The 20,968-nt window shown below is 43.4% G+C and overlaps 3 protein-coding genes across 3 annotated transcripts in view; 2 read left to right on the top strand and 1 right to left on the bottom strand.

The window, feature by feature from the left end:
* Nucleotides 1–564: 564 nt before the first annotated feature.
* fbxo43 (F-box protein 43) lies at nt 565–3,763 on the top strand. Its single transcript, XM_070912640.1, has 5 exons — nt 565–1,361; nt 1,483–2,208; nt 2,707–2,809; nt 3,154–3,333; nt 3,515–3,763. Exons 1-5 carry the CDS (start codon nt 565–567, stop codon nt 3,761–3,763), a joined length of 2,055 nt encoding a protein of 684 aa, XP_070768741.1.
* Nucleotides 3,764–4,608: 845 nt separating this feature from the next.
* Nucleotides 4,609–19,977, top strand: LOC139290686 (regulator of G-protein signaling 22). The gene is made up of 24 exons (XM_070912525.1): nt 4,609–4,630; nt 4,718–4,746; nt 4,864–4,926; nt 5,011–5,193; nt 5,320–5,405; nt 6,032–6,195; nt 6,286–7,042; nt 7,166–7,327; nt 7,591–7,765; nt 7,958–8,080; nt 8,226–8,327; nt 9,709–9,915; nt 10,921–11,013; nt 11,368–11,546; nt 11,785–11,947; nt 13,634–13,798; nt 15,485–15,553; nt 16,177–16,335; nt 17,288–17,467; nt 17,559–17,750; nt 17,849–17,983; nt 18,167–18,266; nt 18,971–19,078; nt 19,173–19,977. Exons 1-24 carry the CDS (start codon nt 4,609–4,611, stop codon nt 19,199–19,201), a joined length of 3,645 nt encoding a protein of 1,214 aa, XP_070768626.1. The 3' UTR covers nt 19,202–19,977.
* The window catches only part of LOC139290685 (intermembrane lipid transfer protein VPS13B-like), a 307,621-nt gene continuing 306,153 nt past the window's right edge, over nt 19,501–20,968 (bottom strand). The window contains exon 68 of the mRNA XM_070912524.1: nt 19,501–20,442. Coding sequence (XP_070768625.1) covers nt 20,194–20,442 — 249 coding nt within the window. The 3' untranslated portion in view covers nt 19,501–20,193. The remainder of the gene's footprint in view (nt 20,443–20,968) is intronic.

Below are 20,968 nucleotides of genomic sequence, written 5' to 3'. Positions count from 1 at the left end.
AATTGCGCTTTGTTTGTGCACGGTAACGTTATTATTGTTGGCCTCCCAAGTCAGGGAACGTTGGCCAAGCCGGTGTTAAGTATCTGGACATGGTCTTTTTTTTCCCTTTTTTTTTAAAGTGGCACGCCTCCTTGTTGACAGTCGTGTGAATCCCTGGAGTCCACTGTCGACACTGCCAGTCAGGGGCGATTTTTTTTTTTTTTTTTGGCGGTTATCGCTCACATTATAGCGGCATCACAGAGAGCACGCGACTGGGGATTTAAATCGACAACACGCGCTCTCATGGCAACGCCGATGAAACAGCTGAGAGTGTTTGGTGTTGAACCAGCTGACTTTATTTGTGTTTGACAAACAGCTGCCAACAAAGGCTTTGGACATATATATATATATATAACTTATCACAAAGTGAGTCCAACAACATCAAATTAGAAATAAGACTTTGCAAACATATGCAACATTTAAGCTAGCATAGCCTTATTCTGAGTTTTGCTGTCCGCAGGTCAGTTGACAACATCCTCCATTGAATACTGTGTTTGGGCCAAAAGTGCACACAGGAGGAGGAAAATGCAGTGCACTCCTGAATCAAACGTCTACCTCGAGAGCTGCAAAAGCCAGCACTGTTACGATGACTGCTCTGACAGTGGATACTCAGGTTTATTCCACAGCCCACGGAGCATCAGTGGAGTTGGCTCCTGTAGGTCTTTGTCTCCCGTAGAATTCGATGAAACGCCCAAAGAGAACCTCAGGCTTTCCGTCACACCGAAGGAGAGGATCAGAGAGCCAGTTGGATTTTTGGGCAAAGACTCCAGGGGAATACAGCGGCCATCAGCAGTTAGCTGGTGTGAAACTCCTAAAGTGTACAAAAGAGATGCCTTGTTGCGACACAGACTTGTAATGTGGAAACCAGCTACAGATGTCAAACCTGACCACAGAAGATCGCCATGCACCAGAGGGACTGAGTCCTCCATCAGTGTCAGGTCTGAACACTGGCTCAGTGCATCATTTGACTCTCTAGACACTGTGGTGGGGGCCTTGGCGTCAAAACTGGAGCAGGATCTGCCACTGTCTGGTAGGAAACGACGTCTCCTGTTCACGCAGGTGAGGACCTCAACTCTTGAAGATGGCAAACTCAACTCTGGTCACCTCTCCGGTTTTGAGAGAAGAGTTTCACTCTCGGATGCAGAGTTCAGTGGGAGCCTTTCTGCCTCTGATCCAATTAATATTGAGACTCCACGCTTTACAAAATTCCTGCCTGCCTCATCTAAGGAAAACTGTCAATCGCCACTCAACTGTAATAACCTATATGACAGCTCTAGTGTCTTGTGCACACCGTCATCCACATATACGCCCAAATATATCAGGTAGGTGCTTTTGTGAAACTTTCTAAATTTTGTTGTAGATTTCCCCAGCTGAATATAGTTAATAAAGGAATGTTCCCTATATTAACCTACCTGTATTAACCCCTTTCTAACCCTGGAACAGATCTATGTGTGAAGACAGTGGTTTCAGTTCCCTGACCCTTGATAAATCCCAGGACTCCTCAGTGGAACATGATGGCTCATTCCAGGAGCTGCTGTCCTCTGGCTCCAGGGGAAACTGTGAAACGGAAGCTAAGCGGCGCTCCCGTTTGCAGCGTCAGCACAGGCTTTCTACGCTTAAAGAAGGGGGCTCTCAGTCTGAGGAAGACCCAACTTACAGAAAGCATGAACATCATCAGTGCCACAGCCATTCTAAAGAAGATGAGGTTTTTGCTGACGGTGCCACCCCTCGCAGCATCCTTTCCGTTAAATGTGGTTATGGAATGGCCTCTGCAAAACAAGACTATGCCACCCCACTAAGAGCAACCACAACCAAGCAAGAGAACATGACACCTTTTAGCACAGCTCCTGCCAATCCAGATGTCACTCCTCTCAGGGCAACCCCAGTCAATCTTTCTCTGACTCCAGCTTTGCAGCTGGTTCATGCTATGTGCCAGCAAAAAGCTCAGATGTTTGTCGGCCAAAGTCCAAGCCTGAAGGAGCAGCTGAAGTCCACAGCAGCACTGGCTGAGACCCCGGTGACGTTCAGGACCACCATGCCATTGGCAGGGCTGATAGGCAGGAAGATGGGCCTGGGGAGGGTGAACATACTTGTAGAGCTGAAGAAGAGGAACCTCAGGCACATCCTGACTGTCATACTCGGCCACCTGACACCTGAGAGCATCTACAGGTTGGTTCTTGTTTTCAATAAAGCTTAGCAGTCAGTACTCATTCAAAATAAAATCTTATTTACTTTTTTATTTTTATATTTACTATTTTTGTTTCATCTACTGTATAACTCAGCACGCCATCCTTACATCTTAAAGGCTCAATTTCCAATTTGTCATTAATTGAACTGATAATTACGTGTGACTGCAGCATTAAGTTATAAATAAATAATACATTTAAAATCTTCAACTGAAAAATCCTGTAGAATTCATACAGCATATCATTGATGCTAGGCTTAGGCCAAGGTAACAGGAAATTACTAATTTGAATGATCTATGTATGCAAGTAAACATCAAAAACCAAGATATGTAACCAGTGCAGTATTGAAGAGCAGAGCAGTTACATTTGTAAATCGTACAACCTGCTTATTGTATTTTTGATTAAATTAACGTAAAGCCTGATGATGATGAATGATGGCTTAACTTTTGGTCTCATGCATGCATTTGTTTGTGTTTGGCAGGTGTGGTCAGGTGTGCAAGAGCTGGAATGAAATCATCCAACAAGACAAGCGAGCTAGTTTTAAGAGAAGAAGCCACCTGAGTGAAGTGGAGGCGGCTCTTGAGGTAGGAGATTTGCCATATTGTCCACTGTGACTGGCTAATGACAAATGAGTCTCTTATCAGTATATGGGTGTTACATAGGGCACTGTGGCTTTTGCTGTCTGTCTCAAGCAGGTATTTTCTATTGTAATGTATTACATAGATGGGTGTATGGTCAGCAGTGTAAAAGAAGGGGGGGGGGAACATCACCTAACAGAGACCAGTATGACAGCAGTTTTCTGTCTGATGTGATTCAGTGTAAAGTAACATGTGAAGGACCATTTCACTGATGTCCAGCTTGTCAATGTGGATATTGACTAACTATAACAGTTTAAATGAGCTCCTAACTTTGTGCTGTTGTCTTGTAGCTCGGCGGTGCTGTCCATGTCCCTGACGCAGAGACCAGACTCGCTCTGCATAAGAGGTCAGCCCTCAAGATGGTTCAGGCCCAGTCTAGGACCTCCAGCTACTGCACCCCGCAGTCAGCAAATAGCACTTTAACACCGTTGCATTTAGGCAGCAGTGGCAAACGGGAGAAATTTCTAGAAGTGAGTTTGAAAACAATTACACTGGATTTCCTTAGACTGATTATATGTAATATTTGTATATGCCAAATATTAGTTTAAAATGTCATTGATTGCTTTTCAGTGGAGGGTGAATGGGGTTTCTAATTTACATTACTGAAGGAAGAAGTGCACAAGTCATTAAACATTTTTTTTTCCCCTTCAGGTTGCCAAAACCCTCTTCAACGATGAGTGCCTCAAGCCTTGCCCTCGATGTCAGCATCCCGCAAGGTGTCACTCAGTGAAAGGGGAGGGTGTGTGCAGCAGAGCTGACTGTGGCTTCCAGTTCTGCACTGCCTGCTTGTGTGCTTTCCACGGCTCTAGAGAGTGTGGCAGCCAGTCTGTGGGCCGTCGCAAGAAGGACATACTTCTTCCAGGAAGCGCTCAAAGCAAGCGAAACGTTAGGAGACTATGAGCAGAAAGTGAACTGTATTCCTGCTTGCTTTGCCAAAGTCACTTTAGCTGTAGCACTTTATTTTCTCTGCCTAATGGTGAAGATGAGACTTGGCAACAAGGAAACTGATTTGTAGCCAGTACATGAGAGCAACGTCTGTACTTATCAATGTGTCTTTGTGCCTGTCTGTGTGCTGTATTTACCCCCTTTTTTCAACACAGTTCTTACTTGTGTGTTTTTAATTATGAATGTGAAGGAAGTCTCACCAGCAGTACAATGATTGAATGTTGCTGTTGATGTACTTTTCCATACACATTGATCAACTGTACAAAATGTTTTTTGGAATTCCTCTTAGATTTTCAACTTTTACCAATGTGTTTTCAGAGCAGTTTTAAAATAAATTTGATTTTCTTTTTTTTTTTAAAAAGTGTCTTATTTGTGAATCTGTACAAATGAATTTCTCAGTGTTTGGTGCCATCTAGTGGTATGACTGTACCATGTCTTAACTACAACAATGTCATTCTCTCATTTTACTTTTTTTTTTTTTTTTTTTGTAAACTACAAACAAGCAGCAGATCTTAACCGTAATGTAAATTATGTGAGTAGTTTAGAATAAAGTAAAATTTGGGTCTCAAACTACAAGAAGAAATGCAAACTTGTATTTGTTTCTCTCTGGTAGTCCCTAGTTAAACTTTTACTGCCCCCTGTGTTTTGAAAACGAGTCCACTTCCATAGCAACCTGCAGTGTGTCTGTAATTACACTGAGAGCTTTGTGGCTGGCCGAATATTCGACTGTGACGGCCTGACACGACTTTCTGGCCAGTTTGAAAAGACTTTACAGGCATTTGTGTTTTTTGAAGTGAACTATGAGTGGAATCATTTCGACAGGTAAAAGCAGTCCTTTTCAATAAGTAAGCAGTAATTAATTTTAAATTTCCTGGTTTGGTAACTTAAGTTTTACTTTGCATTTTTAAGAGTTTCCCCATCTTACTGCTGGCAATTTTGTGAGTACAAGTTTTGATATTTCATAACTTTTTCAATTTGTAACAGTTTGGTTGTCTATATTTTGCCTCTCAGTGGATGTTCCTTAGGGAAACGCTTTATTGTTTGTCTCCATGCAGGAGAACTCTCTGGCCTCTGATGATGTATTGGCTCACTTCTTCAATGATTTCTTAAGTCTGCCGGTAAAATAGTCCTCCTGTATAGATGTAGCATATTTTTTGACAGAATTATTACGCCCTTTTTATAACCCTACATCTGTTTCACAGTCTTTCCCAGAGGCTTTGTTGTACAACCAGGAGACTGGGCTGTTTGAAGTGGTGAGTGGGGCGGCTGAGTTTGTCTCCAGAAGAATCAGATCAGTCCTACACCGCAGCAAATCACAACTCCTTACTGGTGACCCCACAGCGCTGGCCAGAACCCCTCCAGTAGACAACAATTACACTGTCTGTGTGAGTTGTGAAGCATTCCCTTTATGTGGAAATCAATAGTCGGATACATTTGGTTTTGGAGATGGGCAGAAATCGGTACTGTAGTTTTAGAGGGTTGACTTGAGTCTGTCTCCCTGACCTTTGCAGTGCCTGGACAGAGAGGAAGGAATTCAGTGGATCCTGAAACAAAGATTGACCTTTTTCCTTCAAAGTGACTGCTACAATGAATACAGGTACTACAAGTGTAGCACGATTAGTTTTTGGACCTACTATACTATCATTTTACCTCCTGTATTCTGCATTGATTTTGATGTTTTTATGTTATGTACATCGTGTCATTACTATAACGTGGTTTTATATGATTACCAAACTCAGTTTTACTCACTCACTTGTCAAATTATTGTCAGTTCTGGGTCGTGTGTCTGAGAGCTCATGCCTTTTCCTTCTGCAATGTTAACTTCAGTTCTGCTACAACCTGAAAAATACTTAGTGACCTAGATTATTTGCTTCTATTAACTGACTATCACATATTATGATCTTCGTTCATTTTCAAAGAATGCTTTTGTCAGTGATTATGGAGTGTTCACCTCTAGCACTAGCACACTGGGTATTGTGTACCCTCTAGGAATCCTTGTGTGATCGATCCTCTGTTTCAGTCTGCCTTATTCCTTAGCCTTAGGGCCACGTCCCTGTACAGGTCAGATGACTGACTGACCCGCACTAACTTGCACTAACCTACACATACTGTCGAAGCAGTGATACAGATATAACAATAGCTGCTTTTAATTATTTTATGAAACACATGCTTGTGTATTCTGTGACTGGTGGTGTATCAGTTTTTTTTCCTGGTCTTTCTCAGACTAGCCAAGCTGTTGTTTCAGTGGGATCCAGACCTCTGCATCCAGAGGTGGAAAGGCAGCTCAGGTCGAACCACCCTGTCAGCCCAATTTGACAAACAAAATAAGAACGCGCTGAAGCTCCTAACATGCTCACATTCTCAAAAGAACATTTCAGCTAAACAAGGTAAATACTGGTGTGTTTTCCATTTGCACATCTATGTGTGGGCAGACTGAAGTCTGAGCATGTTATATTCTCTCTTTTCTTACTGTTCAGGGTCTATGAGGATGCACAACACCTCATGTCTCCCCTCTGGCCAGAAGGAACCTATCAACACAAAATGCAGTGAATCATCCAGATGTTTCTCCCGCTGTTCTGGGTCAGAGAACATAAGTACCTTTTCCTCTTTGTCCTCCTCCTCCAACCTTAAACGTGAGAAATCTCCGGAACTCCAGAGCTCACATACCGAGTTGAGCCTCTACTTCACATCAGCTTGCAACTCAGAGCAGCGACCTCTCAAAGAATCCAGCAGCCAGGAGTCTTCGGAACTACACCTGGAAGACCTGGCTCACCAAGTGGTTCAACGAGTGCTCAACAATGCACTGAACGTGATGGATGGTCGGAGCCAGGCAAACACTTGTGACTGTTTCAACAAGTCAGGAGAGCGGACAAATTGTACCAGCAGCACAGATGGGATTCACAGATCCTGTGAATGTCAAGTTGGCCAGCAGTCGGCTGACGGGGGCAGAGAAAGGTTGGAGGGGAAGAAAGGGAAAGTTCAAGGAGGCAAGAGGTGGGGTGGAGTGGAAGAAAAGACAGAGCGGTTTGAGGAGAATAGGGTGGTGGGGAGTAGAGCAACAGACCAGGAAGATGTCCTCGATATTTGTTGCCATAGAACCTGTTACCATGGCAACAGACCTGGCTTGAGTGAGTTCAAGGAGTTTCTGCGAGGAACACCAGGAGAGAAGATTCTTAATCTCTGGATGGATACAGAGAGACTGAAAGCCACGCAGAACGCAGAGCGGAAGAACAGGTGCACATCACGACACGATGAAACACGCTGTTTATAAAACATATAATATATAACAGCGCTTGTCTTATGGAAATGTTTTGATACATCTGAAAGAAGTACCAAATGTAATGTAATTTCGATCAGGTGTTTGGTCCTCATGAGGACCTGGTACCTGCAGCGCAGCAGCCAGAGCAGTCTAAATGTGGAGCTGCTCTCCAGACTGGGACTGGCTACCTCCCCCTGCTGGACAGAGGAGAAACTGCGCTCAGTTCAGCCCCTCCTCGCTGACTCTCTGCTTTACTACTGGTGAGATTCACAAGTCACTATTCAAGTTATGTTAGATACTGTATTTGTGTGAAGTGTCTATTTATATATTTTTGTGTGACTGCACATATGACTAGCTACAATTCATTTTGTAATAGAGTACATATACTGTACGACAATGGCCATAAACTATGAGTTATATCCTGCATTAGCTGGATATAGCACATGCTGTTCAGTAATTTTGCCTATATACTTAAGTCTTTGTATAAATGTCCTTGTTAGTTATCGCTCCCCTTCCCCCACAGGGCCCCTCGGTTTTGGACCTCCCAGTGTGTTCAGGAAGACCGTGATGATTCCCTACATCCAGGGCTGTGGACAGGGGGGTGTGTTAGCCCTCTACAGCCCCACAATGGCTCTATGACCCCCTCCCTCCGCCCTGACACGTGCCTGCCCCAGTCCCCCCATACTGCCCATACACAGGTAGGAGGATCAGGATTATTATTTCACTATTTCTGCAAGTTGTGGTGTCTCAACGATTAATTGTTGAAAAATAAGCCTCCGATTTAAGCAGTAACGAATTAGTTCCATTAGTTCCAGCCATAGTTTTAAGTACATTTGCGAAAATGTTGTGTTAACTGCATTCATTTTCCTTCTGTGTATGTATTTCATCAGTTCTATTCGAGCAGAAGCCAGTTACTGGGCAGCAGAATAATGGAGAAGATGTTGCAGGCTCTTTGTGTTGACTCATTTGCCGGCTTATACTTCACAAACTTCTGCGAACAATCTGGAAACCAGGTATGATAGCAGCTACTGGATTGTTTGCACTTTTGCTCCGTATAGTCCATTGCAGTCATGATTGCACATTTAAATGTAATTGTTATAATGTGGAGCAACTGCATCTTTAACATTCACAATTAATGAGGTTCTTTTTGTGTTTCAGCTGTGGGAGAATGCAGTATACTTTTGGACTGACCTGCAGCACTACCATGAGCTGTTCCATCAGGACGGACTGGACCCCTACAGAGTACAGAGAGAGGCACAGGTCAGCACACACACCCACACACACGCACACACACACAATCAAGACCAAAGTTGCTCTGCTAAAGATTTCACTTGAGGGTTTTTTTCACTGGCTGCCAACTACTGTGGCTGTTAAGTACCGTCTGGTTTAAACACAGTATGTACACTCCACATATGTCAAGGTAGTGTGATATGAAACTAAAACTAATGGCAGCTATTTAACACTCAAACCTTGCAATCTGGAAGCATAAGCAAATCAATAATATCAGAAAGGTCTAAATAAAGGTGAAGGAAGCATTTTTTTCTGTCTACAAAGCAATAATCAATAAAGTCAATAAAGTATTTTCTCTATTTTACAAATAAATGATTTAGTTTCAATTTGAGACTGAGTGCATCTGATAAGATGTCTCTATTTAGAGTTGAGTCCAGGCTGGCTCAGCAGTTTCTAGTACCTTGGTGCATCTGTAGGTTTTTCCAAAACACTCCTCTTCAAAACTTCATTTTCCCTTTGCCTAAGTCACAGTCACAAACTATCCAGACAAAAAAATGTTGATGATTTCCTGATTTTTTTTTTTCCTTAGGTTAGGTTTAGTTGCCAAGGCCAACTGTACAACATCAAACTAATTCCAAGGTATAAAAAATCAGTACATTTGCGTAACTCATGTTTTGTGTGGAGGGGGGAAAAAAAGTTCAAGCAAATGTAAGACTTAAATTAAGATGCTTCTTGCAGAGGAATACAATATCCAGAGAGATAAAGAGGCCTCGCTTAGAAAGGACGCCAGGAAAAATCCTGAATCACTATACACTAAAGTTGCGGAGAACAAATGTTTAAAAATGTCACCAGGCAAACAGAGATTGAGTGTAACATTTTCTGTTACCCTCCCCTTTATATACACACACACACACACACACACACACCTGCTCTTGTTTGCGTGCTGTCTTGGACTGCCACTCCCGCTCTCCTCTCTGCCTCTCTCTGCCCTCTTTACCCCTCACTAAGTGGAGAGATTTAAACGCCCATAAAAACAAGTGAGTCAGACCCCCCCCCCAGCTCTGCGCCAGTCCAGTCACCCTGAACCACCCCGTCTGGCTGCAGCTGGACCAGGGAGGAAAGCTGAGCGGTTCAGTCCAGGATACCTCACAGTGAAATCTGTTTTCCGTCAGTTAACCTTTAGTTCACCGGAGGAATGACATTTAGATGATCTTTCCATAGTGCCGTGGCCAAGGGGGTTAAATGAGTGACATTTATGTGGTGTGATGGCAGCAGTGATGAGAGATAGTGAATATTGTGTATGAGAGCGCTGGATATTGGTGATGATGGAAGTGATGGCGGTTGCGAGGAGAAATGTTTCTGAAGTGATGACGTTTTTATGACCTTCTCTTCTTTCCTCTTCTCCTCTCAGCTCCTTTACTTCACCTATCTGTCCAGCTCTGCCAGGAGGAGCGTTGGTGTCGATGAGGAGATCAGGAGGGGGGTGTACGACCGACTGTACGACCGACTGATGTCTCCTTCTGAGGAGTTGTTTGACCAGATTGAGGAACACACACTGAACGTCCTGCTGGAGCCGTGGACACTGCTGGTCAGCAGGGACGAAGATTCCTTCCAGAAGGTAACCACAGTTTAATCTTGTCTTCTGAAGTGATGTGCCACAGACACCTGACCCCATCTACAAAAATCCACACTGCGCAGTTAAATGTCTAAAAATATTTATGGTGGTGTGTGTATGAATATTGTAAATATCAGCTTGATTAGTTATTAGTTTGAGTCTAAGGTTTCATAAGAGCAGTGGTTCCCAACCTATTCTTAAGGGACCCCTATTTTACCACTGTATGTACACTGACGACCCCCACCCACATACAATTACAAAAAAACGGAAAAAGTAGCCTACTTCTTTTGAAATATCTTTATGTATATTTCATATTTCAAAAAACAATAACAGCACAGAACAATTAACTGCACAATGAAGCTAAATAGTGAACTTAACACCTGCAGGAAGTTCTGAACAGACTATTTCCTCTTGATATTTCAATGCATCAAATGATTTTTCCTTATATTTTTAGGAACACAAGGCTATGACCGTATTATGATTTTCTTTTAATTCCACTATCATACATACATTTTAATAGTCCACGCAGCCTGGCTTTATAATAAATAAATAAAGATATAAAATCCTAAAATCACCCTTAAATTTAGTTGTCTTCTCCACAGAAATGAATTAAATTCATTCATTATTTCATTTATTATATTTTATATATTTATATATAAAAATTCTTACAATCAAGAGGACTTCACAACCCCCCCCATGGAGCTTTGGCGACCCCTGATGGGGGTCAGCACCCCCAGGTTGGGAACCGCTGTACACTGTGATGCCATTAAATGACTTGTTTTGTCCGACCAAAAGTATCAAAAATGCCAAATATTCACCTGAATATAATGCACGACCAAGAAAAGCAGCAAATTCTTACATTTGAGAACCTGGGATCATCAAATGTCTGGCATTTCTGCTTGAAAAATAACTTGAACGATGAATCGATTATCATAATAGCTGCAGGTTCATTTTGTTTCGACTGACTAATGGATTAATCAACTAATTGTCATGTGTATGTGTGTCCAGGTGTGTGTGCAGGAGGAGGTGCGCTGCGTTGACAATCCGGAGTACAGGGAACTCCAGAGTCTGTACGAGGACTCAGAGCGCCGACTGAAACAGGTCAGCCAGCATCCACGAGCTCTGCAGATTTATAAAATGCTGGTGCTCAGTTAACAGCCGAAGAACACACACCTGTGAGCATAAAACATCTATGTGGAAACGGCCTCTTTCCATTATTTATGTATTGCTTAGTTACAATGTTGGTTATCTACTGTTCCAAGACTATATTACTTGGCATGAACATGCCATTTACAATGCTGTCATTCTGCTGTCATGTAGAAGAAATGATCCATGTGACTTTACGGTGACTTTAGTACGTCCAATGATGTGATGTGGAAAAATCCCTGTTAGGAGTTTTATATCGCACCTTGTTTTTCCTCTTTCTCGCTCCCTCTCTCTCTCTGTCCTCTACAGGTGGAGCAGTGCAGGTCCATGTTATTTCCCTCTCCTGTTACACCTTCTGCTCGCTTCTCAAAGGGCCCCTCTTGGGCCACGGTGTCTCCAAATTACCAAGGTTACCGTCTAGGTTCCTTACTTCGTCACCGCCATGAGATCGGGCACTTTATGTCCTTCCTACAGAATCAGGACGCCAGGTGAGCTGTATAACCACACAGTTTTTATATCAGACTTTTTAGACTTATATCCCCCACTTTACCTAAATATGTATACACAATAGATTTACAGCATCACTCTGTGCCTGAATTGCAAACATGCATCATAAACTGAAATGAAAGCAGAGTGAAAATGTGCAGAAAGTGTATTGTTTGCAGGACGCACACAATGCACTGAAGTCTATAACAGGTGGCTCTGAACATGTGTGTTTCTGCTCAGTATCCATCTGACGTGCTGGCTGGATCTGGAGCAGTACAGGAGGACGGCTCAGAGGGACAAAGCTGTCAGACAAGACAGGTGGTCTCATATTGCAAGCAAATACCTCAACAGGAAGTACTTCTTTGGCTCTGACGGCCCCGCCACAACAGAACAGCAGAATGATGTACGTCACTCAAAAAATATGTTCAGTTTTTATTGGCAAACGTACCCACTGAAAGCAGCAGAGAGACAGGGGCAGAAACATGGTGCCCATGACGTGACAAACCCAGGATGGTATGTGAGCTCTAGCCGGGGCTCAACAGCCAGATTTGATAAACAGAGGCTGCTGCGGCTCTCACACAATTTCCCCATCTCCCTTCTTTGGCGTCCTGGAGACTTCATGCTGACAGCTCTGACAGCGGGGTGTCGGGGGAGAGGTCTCGGTTAGAATTAAAACAAGAAGAAGGAGAAAGAGTGTGGTTTGGATCCAGAAAGACAAAGAAGACCAGCTCCAGGAACAATGACAGTAGGATGAAATCTCTCCTGACATTTATAGTCTGAGATTAGGTTTCTGGATTCTAGGATTACTGCAGGAGGGCATGTTGTGTAGAGTTAGGACGAGTAGATGGGACACATGAGACATGGTTGCTTTGTAGTATTTATCACACTGTCACAGAACAGAGCGTTGTGTTATATATGTTGTAGGACAGTGGTTCCCAACCTCACGGCCCTTCATATTATATTATTATTGTTATTATTATAAATGATATTATTTAATATTTTTAATTATATTAAGCAATAATGTTTTCATACAAGTTAATAGATATAAATTACATTTAGCTAACTATTTCAAATGTGTAATACTGTAACTATTTCAACCACTTCTCTGATACTCTGATACTAATTCAGACATTTATCCAGTGATTTTAGCTATTCATTTCAACAAGTTATCCATAGCTAGCTATTTATCACTTTTATATCAACATTCACAGATTGGTCTCTCCTTTCAAGTCTTCAACATTTTTCAAGTGTTTTCTTTCCAATTTCTCTTCAAATTAGCAGTGCAATTTTTCCACGTAACCCCTGGCAACTGCAGAAGTACTCCCTGGTTGGGAATCACTGTTGTAGGACATCTTAAAGTAGCCCTGATTTCAGTGTTCTTAAAGCACACTGGGCTAAGAGAGAGAGAGATACAGTGTACTTGTTGACATGACTTCAACTCTGGTGCATGACCTCTGTCATTTGTCCTCCTCATCTCATAAATACCATCAAAATAATGATTCTAACTGTGCATTTGAATGCGGATGCCAGTTCTACTGCTTCTAACTCTGTCGGGTCGGGTCTGGCTGCCGCTCTTGCATCTCAGCGTTGGTTCTTGTCTGCGTGAGCAATGTAGAGAGACTGACAGCTTTACTGCTTTGGCCCTTCACTCTTTCAATCACTCAGTCGTCCAGTCACAGATTGGCCTCCTTTCATCCGCTGACTCCCACTCCAGTGCCACGACTGGTTCTCATTTCTGAAGCCCGTGTGTGAGTGCATGTGTGCATGCATGCCTGTGCACGTGCAGAATGAGATGAGAGAAAATATCAAGGAGCTATAAATAGGGAGCCGCGGCCAGGTCGACGAATGAAGACAGAAAGCAGACAGGGGAGATGAAGAGAACAGAGGGATTGTGGGATTGATGGAGAGCGCAGCAGGAGTCAGGAGGAAGAAGAGCAGTTTTCACTCAAGGTTTCTTTTCTGAGATTGTCATCTTTAACGTTCATATCAAACACACGAACACACACTCAACCATCTACATGTACTGTGTCTTGCTTATGTTCTACTTCTGTGTGTGTCTGTGTGTGTGTGTGTGTGTGTGTGTGTATAGATATTGCGTCTGGCAGGTGGACTGGAGCGTCTGAGGCTACAATGTCTCTCGAACCCAGTTGTTGTGGAGATCCAGGACATCGTCAGGAGTCACATTGAGGAAGAATGGCTGCCTCTGTTCCTGTCCACAGCCGAGTTCACAGAGCGACAGAAACACAAACCGAAGGTAAACTGTCAGATTCTCAACACGAACGCGACATATTGGTCATCTCAGAACAGAAGTTACGTAAAGCACATAAAAGAAATAGTTTTGGGAAACAGGCTTATTTTCCCAAAACTATTTCTATATTGAATATTGATACCACTCCCATGTCTCTCTGCTCAATACAAGGCCACAGCCAGCAGCCAGTTAGCTTAGCTTAGCATAAAGATTGGAAACGGGGAAACAGCTTGCCTTGCCCTGTCCAAAGATAACATCTCTAAAGCTCACCATTTCTCACTATATCTTGTTTTTGTAATCCATACTAAAAGTTTTAAAATTACAAGATCGCAGTTTTACGGTGGGGGGGGGGGGAAGGGGGGGTTTACATGTTGGACTGCAGTAGTTCTTGCCAGGAAACCAGCAGAGACTTTGACTTAAGTTACTGGTCGCAGCCAAGAAATACAGCACTTACACTTTGGTTTTTGTACGGATTGCACAAACAAGATATATAACGTGTTAATTAGTGAGCTTTAGAGGTGCTGGTGGGTGGATTTTGTTACCTTTGGACAGAGCCAGGCCCCCTGTTTCCGGTCTTCATGCTAAGATAGCCTGATTGGCTGCTGGCTGTGGCCTTACGTTTAACGGACAGACTCGAGAGTGGTATCAATCTCCTCATCTAACTCTCAGCAAGAAGACGAATAAGGGTATTTCCTAAAATGGGAAAACGATTCCTTTAGATAGTTCTAAAGTACTTAAGTGAAAGTATCACTTTGTTTGTGCACAACCAAACGAGAAAGTGCTGTTTCCAGAGGTGAGCGTACACTCACAGTGACATGTATTCAGCCTTTTCACACGAATTAATGCACTTCACCAAATGACTCTCCAGCCAGAGTTTAAAAGGCAACATGTGCAACATCCAGTATCTTTCTGTTACTCCTAATACTGTGCCATTATTAACACTCAACCAGTTAACTAACAGGCCTCCATGATGATGCCAGGAGACTAGTGACCGCACATTTATTATTTATTAGCAGGATATTTGACATGTGCAGAAATGATACATTATGTATATATATATATATTATGATCTGATTTGAAATAGATTTATCACACAATTACAGTGGATCAGAGAATTCAATTAGTGGAAGAAATGTCAGCCCAATGCCAACCCTGACAGTGGCAGACTGTGCTGGCATTTGATTCCTGCTGGCCTTGAGGGTGGCCAGAGATCAGAAGTCAGACGAACATTAGTGGCCCTGCTATGTGAGAAACCGCTAAACGCAGTCACTGTGCAGTCGCTCTCTCGGGTTGCCTCATCAGGCGGTAACACACAAACCGCAGATTCCGCTGCTCGGCCTCATTATGTTATCAAGTTTACTATGTTTGGTCACACGGATCCTCTCATTAAGTAATGAGAGGTAGACGTAGTTTAGCGTTACACGCCGGAGGAGGAGGTTAGTGGAAGGGTGGAGAAGGCGGTTAAGAGGTGAAGAGGAGGGATGGAGGAGGTCGGGGTGGGAGACGAGAGATGACATCAGGGAGGTAAAGATCTCTCTAAGAGGAGATTGGGAGGTTAGAGGTAAAAGGGGGGGGGGGGCTTTAGTTACTGCCAGTGAGTGCAGAGCAGAGAGGTTTGAGAGGTGTTCAGTGACTCCTGACTAGTTCACTCAGTTTCTGGCTGTCTGACTTGTGTGTTTCTGTGTGTGGTAGCCCCAAGCAGCAGACAGGCCCTCGCAGCACGTCCACCGGCGACGCAGAACGACGAGAGAAGCCAGGAAGGTAAGGAGAAATCCCCCGGGGACGCTGGCTATTTTGAATGGAGAGAAATAAGGCATTTCCTGGCCTGAAAGCATGTACGATTTAGTTCATGACTTGGCTTCAAGCACTGGCTTTGTCAAACACCATTTTGGCCTCACGGTTAGTTCTCCCAAATTGGATCCAGGATAAATAAGATTAAAGCATCAGCATTACGAACCTTCCTTTAATAGTGTTTGGAGTGTTCCCGTCCTCTCATCTCTGCTCCACAAGCAGAACACGGATATAAAACATGAACGTTTCACATTTTAAGCAGGATGATTACAGGAAGGGGTTTTCATGCATGATTGTGATCATCTTTATGATCATTATCTCACTGTTGGCAAAGAGCAGGCTCTCTGAATAAAGGAGTATCATTATCTCAGTTTTCTGTGAGCTAAGACTGTAGCTCATAGGTCACAGATCATCCTTACTGGTGTTCAGGATCACGCTGCGCTGTATCGTCTACTGCTGTACAAATGTTTCATTACAAAGTTTACACATGACCATAGGAGATTGTATGTACTTTATTTATCCCTGAGGGAACTTGACTAACAGCTTACAGTGTCCTTCGAAACCCAACATTCCTGCGTCGTGTGTCCCTGCAGGCCGAGGGCTTGTGGATGAGTTCCTCCAAAGAGATCCTGCTGTTTCGACGGATCCTGCTCGACCCCGTCACTTGTATGCAGTTCCAGCTCTTTGTCTCTCTGAAAGGAGACTTCCTAGAAAATGACGTGTCCTTCTGGCTGGAGGTGCAGAGATACAAGGTAAAAGAAGCAAAAAAAAAAAACCCCCAAAAACCCTAGAGGTTGGTGTGCTGGTGGGTCACGTGGTGTACCTGAGATCTTGCATGCCATTCCACTTTCTCTCACCTTCCCTGTGTCCCTCAGCTATTAACTATGAAAGGAAATCGAAAACTTGAAAATTGACTTTTCAGTGATGTAGGAGACATCTTGCGTCTGGCAGTTATAATTATAGTTTAGTAGATATAATTTCAAGAATTCTAACGAGGCTAACGTTTTTGTGGAAAAACTGTAGCGCAGGTTATTTTTCCAAGCATAGTATTTTTATGTCTTAAACATGTGTGAAGGGGATCTTAAGGGTAAGACACATTGTGGAGGTATTTCTACGCTTAACCAGCCCCTGAAAACTAGGTTTCAAATCATAAGTACTTTTCTCTAACATTACATATTCAAGACTAAATGAATAACAATCAAAGTTAAACTTTTCTGAAACGAATGAACTAATAATGTGTTCTACCACTCACAAACTCAGCTAATCTGCTTCATCAGGGCTGTGGGTGTGATTTGATCAGATTTGTTTGACAGTGGCCTGGAAACCTACGCAACAACCACACAACTGGCATTAGATTTCAATTCAAATTTTTGCCAAATCCTGATTGGTCATTGGACATCATCTTTTTCCAACTGAGCCTCACTTCAAACCAGCGAGAAGAGCCCAGAGAAAAACACAAACACAGAAATCTCTCGTGAAAAAAACCCTCAAAACTGTTTGTTGCTTATAATGAGAAGCTGATTGAGAAAATGTTTTCAGGGTCTTTAACACCCCGTAGCTGTCTTACCTCAAGGCAAAAATTCCCTTTTCATACGTGGAATACGCACTCTCAGTTCCAGTGATATTCCAAACACTTCAGGAGCAACTTAACAGTCCCTAGCACACATTTAATTTCTCCTCTGTCCCCTCTCTTCCTGTATGCAGGACCTCTGTCATTCCCACAGTGACGAGGCCACCATCCAGCAGAAGATCTCCACCATCATTAACTGTTTTATCCACTCCTCAATGCCCCCCGCCCTGCAGATAGACATCCCCCCTGAACAGGCCCAGCACATTCTGGAGAAACGCAATGAGCTGGGCCCTTACATCTTCAGAGAGGCACAGGTAGCGTGTGTGTGTGTCTAAGAGTCTGGTTTGTATTGTATTTCTTCTGGTATGCAGACGGCATGTTTGTGCTTTTTCTCTGTGCATGTAGATGTCAGTGTTCAGTGAATTGCTGAAGTTCTGGCCTGAGTTTCAAGAGCTGCGCAGCAGTGTCCAAGAGGAGCAGCTCCTTCCTCTCCTGCAGGAGAAACGAGTCCAACACAGAGCCAGAGTACGGAGACAGAGGAGGAGAGAGGAGGAAGAGGACGAGAGGAGGAGAGCAATGCTGAGAGATGATGAGCAGGTGATCAAAATGATACTACTTGTAATACTACTGCAAGAGAGAAGAAAAGTATTTGGTAAAAAACTAACTCTATTCAGTCTGACCTCTTTTTTTCAAAGGAAGACCAGGAGAGGCCAGAGTCCAGTTTCAGAGAGGAGGAAGAGACGGATGACAAAGATGAGGTAGAAGAAGAACAGGAGGGAAGAAGTGAAAGAAAGCAGTCGGTGAGACATCATGAACGTAGAGCTGAAGATGTGTTTGTGTAAAATGTATCATATGAAGGGAGCCAAACCAAATTAGAGATTAAGATCAACTCAATTACAGCATGAAGTCCAAACAAGGCCTCATCAGTTCCAACCATAGAAACGGGATCCTCTAATTGAAGTGTTTTTCTAATCATATTAGATTTGACTGGATTTCTGGAAATGTTCCCTCAGATGTTGTGGTCCTACTCCAAGCACATGGCAGCTCTGAAGAGAGAGGAGGTGCTGCTGAGGAGACGGAGTCAGCTGGAAGCCTCGTTCTCCACAGCCTCAGGTATGCGCGCACACACACACACACACACACACACACACCTACTTTCCTTTGTCTCCCAGGGCTCAGTAAAACTCCCACATCCAGCACTTTTGACTACTTGCTGCTACTAGACAGACTAAATGCAGAAAACCATAACACTGAAATGACATTTAGCCGTTCCCACGGTAAAATCCAAGCTGAATTTCCAAAGCTCTGATATTTACCTGGCAGTCGAAGCCAAAGCACTGTCAAACTGACCCCCTCCATATGTCAGAACTGTCTCGTTGTGTAGAACTCCGGCCAAAACAGCCACTTCAGCCTGTCCATTAAGTGTCAATGTTCTGTGCAGGAATTAGTCCGAGCCCAACGCTGCGTGGACGTGCAAGTGAGGCGTGAATGCTAACGCAGGAGTTAGTCACGGCCCATAGTGGACGAGGACTAACGGAAATGAAGCATAGTGCAAATTGTGTTTTAATGGGACGGTGTAGAGGACACAGATGGAGAACATCACTGATCATGGCAGAGATGAGCTCAGCATGAGGGCTGGGGGGGGGGTGTTACATGTATGACAGATGGAGATACGGTCCAGTTGAGTTGGGAGGTGTTCGCACAGCATAAACGTGAATGTATCTGCGCTCTTTAAGGCGTAAATAGCCCATCTTATTCCCTGTAAAAACAATACGTTCAGAGGCTTTGCACTGTGTCATTCAACTGTCTCCCTCCAGACTCCTCCTCTGACTGCAGCGTCAAGTCAGCAGGCAGTAGACACAGCCGCCAGCAGCCCTCATGTCCCTCCTCCAGAGCAGAGAGTAAACAGTGCAACACATATAACAGTAAGCCAAGGGTGAAATAACAAGTAAACACACACACACACAAAGCCCTTATGTTGCCTTTCAAACATTAACTGGCTCTCATGTTTTGCTGCAGGGGGTGTAAGAGCCTGCAACATGAAATGAAACCAGAAACCAGTGAGGACTGACTTCACGCAGCACAACTTTGACACAAACAGACGAGGGTGACCGACGCCGTTATCGGAGCATGATGAGTGAAAACCGAGAACAGAGCTGCTACTGATATCTGTTCTGGGTTTACATGTGACGTAAGAATAGCTCCTTAAACCCGGTGTGACAAACATCTACGGCTCACTGGAAAAGTGTATATTCACCATGTTCATATTTGCCAATTTCAAACTACATAGTACACAATGATATAATAACACGTCTACATTTTTAATGTTTTTATTAAAATGTTTCTCTATTAATATATTATCCATTTACATACATTAAAGGCATTAGAGTTAAACCTTACATCGAGCTCAGTGGCACAACAATATAAAAAAGGCAACAATAACAACATGGTTGCATCATGAGGGGTTGGCATCGACGTGAGGTTACAAAGGACAGTGTTATTGTCGAACAAGTAAGTTACATCATCTATAAAAACATTTTGGTTGCCAGCTGGTCTCTCTAGCGTCCATCAACATGGATGTAATATTGCACTTAACATTGGCATGAGACATAGTCACGACATGGAGGAAGTAAACACTAAGAGCGAGACACTGCAGTGTTCTGATAGAAATGTAACAGATCGTAGTGGCTCCTGTTGGTTGTCTGCTGTACATTTCTATCTGCAACACGGACTGAATGAGCACACGCAGCTCTGATTTCTTTTAGTGTTTGTTGAAATGTCTGAACGTTGTCTGATTAAAGATTCTAATCCCTCTGATTTTCTCTGTGGCTATGTGATGAGTTGTATCAGTAAAAAAATGGATCCTAGGATTTCTCTACGCCCTTCGGCACGGATGACCAGGTGGAGTTCCTTTAATAAATGAGGTTTTGCATAAATGGGTAGTTATGTTTTCAGAGCCACTACAGCGTATCCCAATATTTTTATATATTTAAGGCTTCGTTTAAATTGGAAGAAAATGTCAGATCTTTTTTCCTGTGCATTAGTGGAATCCGATGTGTAAGGCCTTATTCTTTACCATTGTGAACTTGCTGACAAACACCTTGGCGAAGGCGGGATCCACCAGGTAGCGGTAAGACTTGGCGACGGAGGGCGGTGGCTCCGCAAGCGTCACCGGGGGCTGCAGCTGGAGAGAGGCGGCGGAGGGAGAAAGAAACTGGGAGGCCCGCATCACGTAATCCACCAGCCGCCGGTACTGCTGCTCTGACAGACGCTCACGAACACCGTCACCCTGGGGGAGGACAGACAGATGATTACAGACACACCTGGTCCTGATGGGAGTCCAGTCACGTGCCATCTAGGACACTGAGCGTTTTGTAAAAGTATGTTGTCATGCCAACCAAAACACTACAGCAGCTATATTCAACTTGAACCGGACCGCAAGAAATTAGTGACACGTACTGATTCCTGGTCAGCAACTGATCAGCTGAGGTCATAGGTTACTGCCCCTTAAACATTTGGTCGTGTCTACATGTAGAAGACAGCTGCCCTTTTTGGGTGACATGGTTAAAACATACTGTATTATTAATGGGGAAGTTTGCACAAACATTAGTAGTTTGAAGCAGTTAGACTTCAGACATGGGTGTTGTATAATTGAAATGTAATGATTTCTATCAGAATAATACTGAAAATACTACAGCATCTCTCCCTTTTTAACTGCAGATGTGGCACATAATATATTGACAGTCAGCCTGTGTAAGCAGTGCATAAATTCAACACAGTATAATTCCTCTTTGATAGACTTCCACATCAGTGTC

This window comes from Enoplosus armatus, chromosome 9, assembly GCF_043641665.1.
Source record: "Enoplosus armatus isolate fEnoArm2 chromosome 9, fEnoArm2.hap1, whole genome shotgun sequence".
Classification (NCBI taxonomy): Eukaryota; Metazoa; Chordata; class Actinopteri; order Centrarchiformes; family Enoplosidae; genus Enoplosus; species Enoplosus armatus.
The sequence above is the reverse complement of the archived record's forward strand: the minus strand, read 5'-3'. Positions and strand labels throughout refer to the sequence as shown.